Source organism: Nanorana parkeri, unplaced genomic scaffold, assembly GCF_000935625.1.
Source record: "Nanorana parkeri isolate BGI_ZX_2015 unplaced genomic scaffold, ASM93562v1 scaffold2666, whole genome shotgun sequence".
Lineage (NCBI taxonomy): Eukaryota > Metazoa > Chordata > Amphibia > Anura > Dicroglossidae > Nanorana > Nanorana parkeri.
Genome location: NW_017308934.1, coordinates 92,488 through 103,293, shown reverse-complemented (window position 1 = coordinate 103,293; position 10,806 = coordinate 92,488). Strand labels below are relative to the sequence as shown.

General features: G+C 43.8%; 1 protein-coding gene across 1 annotated transcript; it reads right to left on the bottom strand.

The window, feature by feature from the left end:
- Nucleotides 1-3,191: 3,191 nt before the first annotated feature.
- On the bottom strand, nt 3,192-4,047 carry LOC108802114 (zinc finger protein 84-like). The gene has a single exon (XM_018574001.1). The coding sequence runs from the start codon at nt 3,912-3,914 to the stop codon at nt 3,192-3,194; it is 723 nt and encodes a 240-aa protein (XP_018429503.1). The 5' UTR covers nt 3,915-4,047.
- Between the last annotated feature and the right edge of the window lie 6,759 nt (nt 4,048-10,806).

Sequence of the window (10,806 nt, the reverse complement as noted above, 5' to 3'; positions counted from 1 at the left end):
ACTTATACTCCTTTTCTTCTCTTTTCTCTTAATCCGACCACGATGTTTACTTGTTGCATTATCTGCGACTATATTTTGATTATCTGCTCTATACAAGAAGCCTAGTTCGCCAATATTAATGAATATATTCCCTATCTTAGATATGATCTTTACTTAGTTCTTGTTATCTGTATCATCTACTGATATACCTATACAATGTATACTTGCATTTATATAATTGTGACCTGTACTAGGCTTTAGTAATGTCTTAATCGGATTTTGTATTCTAAAAAACTTTCAATAAAAATCTATACTTAAAAAAAATAATAAACACAATAAATCACATCCAATTACAGCTGTAATCAACATTCCTGACCCCTCCCCCCATTGCAAATCAGGTTTATGGGCAGAATTTACAGACTTTCAGCTGTTTGCAATGAACCAATCAAACAACAGCAACTGAAATCAGTCGACATAATGAATGTATCAAGTGGTTTCCTCCAAATTCAACTGAAAGTGTGACTTTTAATGACTTCTGCAATCTCAAAATTATTGAACCCCTTCATGGCAGACATCTTTAGTACTTAGTGAGGTAACATTTTGCTTTACTCCGAGGTAGCAAGCAGAATAAAATAAAAATGTACACAAAAAGGCAAAAAAAAGAAAAAGATAATAAATAGTTTTTAAAAAACGTAAAAAATAATAAAAAAGTAAAAGAAAGAAAAATGTAAGAAAACAGCGTGTGGTCCCCTCCCCCTCTCAAACCGCTTTGATTACACAACACCATCAATCTACAAATAATTATATTTAAATTATAAGAACAATTATTGGCTCAGGAAACAAACCCAACAAATTGCTCCACCAAGTTCCAATCACAACCATCCGAGACAATGGATCCCACTCACTCTCACTGGGGCCTGTTGGGAATCTGTAAGGGGTTAAAAAGTATTGAAGCCTCAGCAATTAAAAATAATTGCAATATATGAACATGTATCTAATGAATGTGATTTTTCAAGGTCCTTGGCTGGGACAAAAGAAAAGATTACACTGCAGAAACTGCTAGGACGGCCTAAGACGTTTTAAACAAATCAACGCTTTGAAGCTTGCATGACTAGGATATATGACGCGAAGACGGCATCCAAACCAGAAGTGACTTATCATAAACAACTATAAAAGATTTATGCATCTTAGGATTAGTAGAGACTCATTCCGACGGGAGGTGGGAAAAGCCTAACTCCATGCATCGTCTGTAGTGATTCTGCCATGCGCATGTAAATAAAGCAGAGTGAAGATTTTGTCTACAACAATCTCTAAGTCCGTGGATGTTATTTTTAAATACAATAGATCAATCTATTTTTCCTCCTACAACGTGGTGCCGAACTTCCCGGGAACTCCAATAGGAGAGGAAAGGAGATGGCAACTTCGGGCAAGGAATCCAAATCTCAACAGATATCCACCAAAGACCCCCGAAACTAAGTTTTTCGTAAAAAGGGGCTGCTCGAGGAACCGATCTCGTGACCCTCCGTTGGCAGTTCCATAAGAAGGGGACTCCAGGGATTGTGAAAAAGTCTGAACTTCTGCAATAGGGTAAGAAAACAGTACTTTAAAGTATAAGAACAATTAAGTCAAAATAAGTTGTTGTTATAAGAACAAATAAGTTTGTTGTCTTTCTAAAATTTGAAATCTGTGTTTCTAAATAACGATTACAGTTACATAGTACAAAAAGGTTGTTATTTAAACATTTTCTGTTGAGAGGAAAAAGTGGTCACTATCCCTCGTCCTCCTTATCTGTGGCCATCTTGGATGGGCAGAACAAGTGACTAAAAATCGCAATTTGGGAGACGTACTCGGAACACTCTGAGTAGCAGTCGAGCACAAGCAGTTCTTTTTTCATATACTAAAGAGAAATATAAGGGTGTGGTTCAGAATCCAGGTGACAGATAAAGGAAACTTGTCGGACTTTTAGTCCAAGACAGCCTTGTAGTTTGTTGCAAAAACCTGAGTGGACGTATAAACACCCTTAGATTTCTAAAGTACACATAAATGGAACTGACTGTATGAATAAGAACTAACAAGGTTATCCAGTCTGAGAATACCGACGCACAGGTATTCAGGAAGATTGGAGACCAAGAGTTAAGAAAATAAGTCTTTTTGGAGTAAGGTTAGACTTAAAAGACAAAATCCAAAAGATAAAAACTGTCTTCTCACGATGGTACTTAGTACCAACGAGGTTAGCGACAATTTCCCCAGGGTCTAGCCCTTTATGTTTTAGACAATGTAATCAGAGGGGCACCATGATCCATATTTGGTGGGAATGTCCAAAACTGCGACCATTCTTGGATAAGCTGTTTGCACTGATCCACGATGTCCTCCGGGTCCAAATCCCAAGAGACCCGCAGTATTTCTTACTAAACAAAATGACCCCGGGCACATCAAGAGTCCAGTGCAAACTCCATTCCTTTATTTTTTTTAGCGGCGAAAATAGCAATAGCCCGATCTTGGAAAACTGAAAGGCTATCTTTCTCTAAAGTATTACCTAAGAAGAACTGGATTATGATCCATGAGAAACTACATAGTATCTTGCAAGATAGATACGGCAATTTTGAAACTGTATGGGAACCATGGTTGATTCACCAAGGGATCGTAAACCCTTCTATTATAACACCTGCCTCTACAAATTAATTCTCTCATTGGAGTCTACAATCTCCTCCCTCTCTTTTTTTCCCTCACTTTTTTTCTTTTCTTATTAAATTGTTTTTCTATTCTTTTTTCTTTACTCAATATATGAAGACAAAGTGAGAGGAAACAGCACATTGTATAACTGTTATGGATTAAAAGTGTTAGCCCCCGGAAAAATAGTAGAGTGATATTAAGCAATAAGAATATAAATTAAAGTATAACTTGGATGAATCTATGGAAAGTGGGAAAACTATATAAACTACTAATGTTATTAATAATTATATTGATAATAACAAAATTGTTGACACTGAAATTTATTGATTTTTTTTTGCTGTACAATATAAGTTGATTCTTCTCCTCTGTAACAAAATATTCATTTATAAAAATGGAAAACCAATAAAAACATTGAAATACCAAAAGATAAAACTGTACAGAGTTAATAAATAACAAATATTTTGACATATTTTGAATCCTCTGGTGTCCATGAAGATATGCTTTTTTTTTAAAGCTTTTCCACATTCAGAACACTGATATTACTTATGTCCAGTGTGAATCCTCTGGTGTTTAATAAGATGTGCTTTTCTTTTAAAAGCTTTGCCACATTCAGAACATTCATATGCCTTCTCTCCAGTGTGAATCCTCTGGTGTGTGATTAGTATTGACTTCTCTCTAAAAGCTTTGCCACATTCAGAACATTCATATGCCTTCTCTCCAGTGTGAATCCTCTGGTGTGTGATTAGTATTGACTTCTCTCTAAAAGCTTTGCCACATTCAGAACATTCATATGGTTTCTCTCCGATGTGAATCTTATGGTGTCTATTAAGATGTGTTTTTCTTTTAAAAGCTTTATCACATTCAGAACACGGATACGGCCTCTCTCCAGTGTGATCCTTCTGGTGTCTAATAAGTTGTGTTCTCCATACAAAACATTGGTCACATTCAGAACACTGATATGGCTTCTCTCCAGTGTGATCCATCTGGTGTGCGATTAGTATTGCCTTCTCTCTAAAAGCTTTGCCACATTCAGAACACTGATAGGGCTTCTCTCCAGTGTGTACCTTCTGGTGTCTATTAAGTTGTGCTTTTGTTTTGAAAGCTTTATCACATTCAGAACACTGATATGGCTTCACTCCGGTGTGAACCCTCTCGTGTGAAATAAGATGTGACTTCCATATAAAAGCTTTCCCACATTCAGAACACTGATATGGCTTCTCTGCATTGTGAACCTTCTGATGTCTGATGAGCTTTGCCTCCATTGTAAAGCCTTTGTCAGATTCCAAACAAGAATTGGCCTCTGAAATGACTTCTCTTGTGTTCAGGGGTTTGACTTCACTGTAAAGTCAATGCGACTTCTAGAACACTGAAATGACTTCTCTTGTCCTCTGATGTTGGATCAATGCTGCGGAATATCCAAAACCTTTATGACCTGTGTCGTGTGTGATATGTCTTGTGTCCTGTGTGATATGTCTTGTGTCCTGTGTGATGTGTCTTGTGTCCTGTGTGAATCTTCCAGTGAACTGTAGAAACCCCTTCTAGACACTTAGATCACGTATATGGCTTGTCTCCGATATGACTCAGTTGTGCTTATGAAGACCAACTTCACCGAAATTGCGGCTCATCAATAACCTGTACAGATAGATAAAATCAATCAATCACCAGAACTCTACATTTGGCTCATTTAAAGTTATATTCTATTTTTCTAATATATTTTCTATACAGAAAGAATATGTCCTGTACATGGATACTGAGTCCCAGGCCAGAGCAACATCCTGTTTCCACCTTCCTTCTTTTACCTCACCTGGATAAGCAATCGTTAAGCAATTACCAATCCAGGTGAGGCAAAAAACCTGAGCTGGACTATCCAGACCCAAAGTCAAAGCGAAACCCTGGTCAGGCTTCCACTATTCCTGCGCATAGGATAGAAAGCGAGGGGAAACATAGCGCCCCTCAATGACGTCTTCTCTCTTTATGTCACACTACCTAGAAACCACTTTCCGTGCCCTGAGCATCGTGGAAATGACCGCATCGGATAACCCCCGGTCCCTTAGTGTGAAGGAATATGGATCATATCAAGAAAATGTCCTTTTCTATGTTTTAAATTGTTTTGAATTAGTTTCATTTGCTTCCTAGCTTTGTGACTTTCCTTACTCAGCTTTTAGCGTTGCTATGCGTAACCAAGATGGATCCTGTATTCGGGAGCGCGCCGAGGACACATGAAAGGAATGCCGAGGGAGGACGCTACAGGCAGAAGATATCTTTGACTAACCAATTAGCGAGAGACACAAGACTTTAACTAACAGCCCCTCTAGTTTGCCCAATAGTACAAGACATTTAGAGATAACAGATGTGGGCATATGTGTGACGAGCACTCTCCTGTTATCTGTGTATAAAGGAGAGAGACCGCCCTGAATAAAGCAGATGCGTCATAAACTTTAATCATGTGTTTGTGATTTCTCCGGTGCACCGAAAACGACATAATTAGAAACAGCAGCAGACATCTTGTGTGAACCCAGTTGTGGTTCAGATCCATTTCAGCTGGCGCCCAAAAACGTGGGGCCCTGGGTTCCGATCCAAGAGCAGCCGTGACATGCGGGCAGTTGGCTGAGGGCCAGACAGACCAAGGGGGCTTGCGCAACCCTGAGAGTACGGTAGGCATATTTCAATATCTTACCACTGTACTACTTGTTTCTGTCTGATCCACTGTCACGTCCACTTGGCTGTTCGAGGACGGCAAAAGGCAGGTAAACTTTTCCTTGCCCAGGGCTGTTTTGCTAAGAACCTGCATAAGAGATTTCTGCTGGCTGTGTTTGTTATTTGTTTGTGTGTTTTGCGGCTCTGGGCCGAGGCTGAGCCGAGCTAAATGAATTAGCTACAGGATGCTGATCCTGGCTTGAGGTGTTTGCGACTCTGGACCAAGGCTGAGCCGAGCTAAATGAATTAGCTACAGGGGTCGTCCTCATCTCGGTGAGCTGTATGCCCCGAGAAAGAAGGAACCCTGTAGTGGGCGTCTACGGACGGAAATCCGGGGTGACGTATCGGTCCCCCCGAGGCGAGCTTAGCCGGTCAGCCAGTGGTTCAGTTCCGCGCTGTTACGCCCCAAGTAAGAGGAACCCTGTAGTGGGCGTCTACGGACGGAAATCCGGGGTGACGTGTCGGTCCCCCCGAGGCGAGCTTAGCCGGTCAGCCAGTGGCTCAGTTCCACGGTGTAATGTCATGTCCTAAATGTGTTTGTGGGTTAATGTTCACTGTGGATGAAACGAATTGGGGATTAGTGAAAGTAGTAGAAGGGGGGTATCCCCCCCCCCCACGTAAACTTGGCCATCAGCCTGTTGTCCCAGCGATTCCCGACATCTTGGTGCTAAGGGTTAATGTCCACTACGCAGTGAGAGGGAGGGGCCTGAAGCAGAGAGAAATTACAGAAGTTAGCAAAAGAATGTAACTTGAAACATGATATTGTCCGTCTCCAGCCAGAGTCCTGGCGTACCTTGATATGGGAACATCGAGGGAAGCTAAATGATAAGGGTTTGATGAAAATAGCTGAAGCCTGGTTTCGTACAGCCAAGGCTCTCCACAAAGTAAAGAAATTATAAAATTGTGTATGTGTATCACAGAGCTGATGATGTGTTTGAGCCGACGCCCAACGATGGCGCCGGGACAGAAAACTATTCCAAACCGCACCCTTTGTCTAACGCCCCATCATCCGTGGCTCCTCCCTCCCAGGTCATTATGACGACTAGCGGCCACCCCTATGACACCCTCTGGTGGTGGCCATCTTGGTATACCTTTCATGCCACTTCCTGCCCAGCCCAGTGTACTTCCGCCTCCTTCTGGTGGTGGCCATCTTGGTGTCCCAGGTCAGGCAGCATCCGGAAGGCATATTAACCCCATGTACCCAGTCCTCCCGGTGCGGAATGCCAATGGCTCCTACCACACTCCCGTGTTCCCTAATGTACTAATGGGAGATGCATCAACGCTGCCACCTGCCTTACGTCCGTCCGAGGCACCGCACATAGCTTATGATGTGACCAGTGCGGAATGGAGCTTGTTCACCAATGCTGGCCCTGAACCCCTACCTCCCGAAATTCAGCCACCCCTAATGCCCCGGCTGAAGCGGGAGTCATTCCTCCAGTCCTGGCACCCCATGAACATAGCAGAGGCGCCAGTGATGTATGTCACCTTCACCCCATCCCAGTCCTCATCCCTGGTCTCGAGTTTACCAGACCCTGACAAGCAGCCGATGCCCTGTTACCGTGGACAACCACCGCCTCCTCCCCTACCTAGCCGGAGGGAGAGGATTACCTGTTATAACTGCGGGAGACCAGGTCATTTCAGGAGGGAATGCAGGGCCCCCCGCCGCCCCCGGCAACAAGAGGAGGATGCTGCGAATCATGCCGTGGCTCACCCCACTTCCCACTAGGATAGGGGCAAATCCGTGTTCCCCTCTCATGACAGCGTCTTCAGGGGAGGGAGGGCCCTTAGGGAAAATCATCCTACCTGTACAGGGGACACCCACCACCTTCCTTATTGACACGGGTGCAGCCAGAAGTGTACTTAAAGCAACAGACCTGCCAGATGATTCTTTTCTTTCAGACATAGATGTGTCCTGTGTGGGTGTAGATGGGGTACCACGCCCCAATCCTCTCACCATACCACTCCAAATGGGGACATATCCTAACTTGTTGGTCAGATTTGTGGTGTCCTCTACCTGTCCCCTTAACTTGGTGCAGATGTGCTATCCAGACTCCAGGCCTCCATCGTCTTCACACCAGAGGGAGGAGTGACTTTACATTCGCCATTGTCACCTGAGGATTCTTCAGCCCTTTGCTCCCTGCCCCTGATGCTTTCACTTCATCAACCACATGGAAAACCCACCATTTCCCCTGAAATTCTGAATAGGATCCCTCAGGAGCTTTGGGCCTCAGGCCCAGAAGACATCGGACACCTGGATGTACCCCCGGTGGTGGTGAAACTTAAAGAGGGAGTGACCCTCCCAAGGAAACCCCAATACCCACTCAAACTAGCCCAATCGGTAGCAATATCCACCCATGTGGCAGCTCACATGCTGAGGAACTACAGGAACAGCTCCAAGAAGTAAAGGGCAAATATGAGGGAGCATCTGCTGAAGTTGGGAAGCTGCGTATCCAGCTGCGTCACAATGAGCTCCTGGGGCAGGAACTGCACAGGGAGGACGCACGCTCGCGTAAGGACAACAGGCGCCTTCAAGATGAGCTAGCCATTTGTGAGGAGGAGAAGGAAAAAGCAGAGCGAAGGGTCCAAGAGGTCGGAGAACGGCTGAAGTTTGCTGTCACTACTGACAAGTTTGAAAACATGCAATGCCTTTTAACTAATGAGGTGAATGAGAAGTCTCGGAGATTAGAAGAAGTTGAACAGGAGCTGAGTCGTGTCAGAGATGAATTTGAAGCTGCAAATAAGGAGAAGAGGAGGTCTGAACTCAAGTTGGACATGTTGAGGAAAGAGCTGAATGATTTGAAAGTAAGGAACAGCAGCCTTGCACGGGAAAGTGAGAAGCTCCAGTCAGAGAAGATCCTGCTGCAGAGGCAAGCTGAGGAGCTAAGAGCGCAAATGAGAAGTCAGCATGTTCCAGCACAACTGCATGCAGAGACTAAGAGAACCTGTGAGGAAACTGTAGCCCTGCTCCAGTATGTGGATGACCTGCTCTTATGTGCTGACACCCTGCCCCTGGCTGAAGAAACTGCGGAGAGTCTGCTTACATATTTGGCTAAAAAGGGGTGTAAAGCTTCCAAAAGACAAACTTCAATGGTGCTCTGAGAAGGTTTTATTCCTGGGCCATTGCATCTCTCAAGGCACCTATCCTCTGCCAGACATCTGAGACTACAGATATCTCTGCTGATCCCAGACAATGTCACCCTCCAGCGCTGCACCACTCTGAACCCTGCTACACTTCTCCCACTTTCAAGGGGGGAAGAACATGGAGGAGAGAACTGAGGAAGAAGCACAGGAAGGTTCGGAACAAGGACATGACTGTATGGAAGTCATGCGAGCCGAAAACCACACACCTCCTCACAGTGAGTGATACACCCCTGCTTGAAAGAGACCTTACCCTCTTTGTTGACGGTCCCAGACATGTGGACGATCTGGGTAAGTACAACTGTGGATCAGATCTTACAGGCGGATCCCCTGCCACCTACCAGGTCGGCCCAGGAAGCATAACTTCAAGCCCTCACTGCTGCGTGCAAACTGGCAGAGGGGAAAAGAGCGAACATCTACACAGACTCCAGATATGCCTTTGGGGTGGCACATGACTTTGGAATCATCTTTTTTTTTTTTTTTTTTTAAATTGACAATTTTTATTAAATTTTTCAGACAAAGGTGATATAAACATCTTCGTGACAGTATGATAAAACATAGCCAGACCTCCGGTGGGATCTTGGTTTAACAAAACAAGTATAAGGAATAGACACACCATGGATGCTAATGCGTATAACATTTTGACTATTCCGTATCAAATCAGCGCCAATGTAGTTACTTATTCACAGCTAATATGACTAACCATGTATTCTCTTGTTTATTTACTACATCGATTAAGTCTATGAGTCTGCGTGTGTTGTCCCCCGCTTGCCTATTAAGCACAAATCCTACTTGGTCATGTTTAATAATTGTGGGTAAATCTGTAGCAAGTCTGTTATATAGGATTTTAGTAAAGATCTTACAATCGGAATTGAGAAGGGCTATAGTTCTATAATTCGAGCACAGTCTATTATCTTTATCTGGTTTCGGAAATACAGTGATATGGGATGGCAAAAATGTGTGCGGAATAGCCGCTCCGTGTAGAAATCCATTATATAAGTCCGTCATATGGGGGAGGAGTACTTCAATGTGTGTGTTGTAGTATAGATAAGTAAAACCATCCGGCCCTGGCGATTTGCCTGTAGGAAGACCTCTGACAGTGTCCTCTATTTCTTTTTGGGTAATATCCGCATTCAATTCCAACAGGGCAGCCTGTGAAATACGAGGTAAGGCACTCTCTGTTAGATAATCCTGAATGCAGGACATTAACTTCCCATCGGTATTGGCAAACGCCGGTTCGGATAGGTTATACAGATCCTTGTAATAGTCTTGAAAGACATTAGCCATCACATCTGGGTGGTATTGTAAAGTGCCTCCTTTATCTCTTATAGATGTCAGTCTGCCCATCGCTGAGTTAGCCTGTAGTTTATGCGCTAATAAAGTATGGGCTTTGTCCCCCCTTTCATAGTAGCGTGGTTTTAAATATGTCATTGATATTTCTACTTTATGAAGTTGCAGGTGGCGTAGGTGAGCTCTAGTTTTAATCACTTGCCGTAGAAGGGACTTGGAGGGGTTGGCCACCAGCCTCCTTTCCAGTGCCAATATCTCCTTCTTCAGACGGATCGCAGTTGCCTGACTGTCTTTTCTGATTTTAGACGCCAAGGCAATACAATGTCCCCGAATAGTAGCTTTGTGTGCTTCCCATAAAGTTGCCGTATGTGTGACCGTGCCCTCATTGAGTTCAAAATAGGAATTCAAAGCGGTGTTCAAGTCCTGCCTTGTAGATTCCTCTTTGAGAAGACTCTCATTCATTCTCCAATGACATCGTTTGATCTTGGAAGGATCCAAGCAAAGTGTTACGTCAATGGGGGCATGGTCTGACCAGGAAATAACCCCTATATCTGCTGTTGCCATGTTCCTCAAAGTTGGTGTGTTTACTAAAAGATAGTCTATCCTTGTGTGGGTGTGGTGTACTGCAGAGTAAAACGTATAGCGTTTCTCGGAGGGGTGTATCACCCGCCACGAGTCCATCAATGAATGTTGGCGGAGCAAGCGCCTGAAGTGTCTGGAAGTATATTCTGCCCCCCTCGGAGCTTGTCGTCCCGAGTGACCCAAGTGATCAAAAGCCATAGAGTATGGCATGTTAAAGTCTCCCCCCACTATAAGGTAAGTATGATCATGTCGTGCCACTCTTGTAAGAAGTTTTGTGAGAAATCCAATCTGTCCCGTATTGGGAGCATATATGTTACATATCGTGGCCGGAGTCCCCTGCCAAGTGCCATGTAGGATCACATATCTCCCTTGTCTATCTGTGAGAACTGTATCAGGCTTAAACGTACATGAGTCTTTAAGTAATATGGCTACTCCTGCCTTTTTTTT

What these genes read in the sequence shown, in the direction of transcription:
- LOC108802114 (XM_018574001.1), bottom strand. Translation starts at nt 3,914, where the DNA reads ATGGAGGCAAAGCTCATCAGACATCAGAAGGTTCACAATGCAGAGAAG.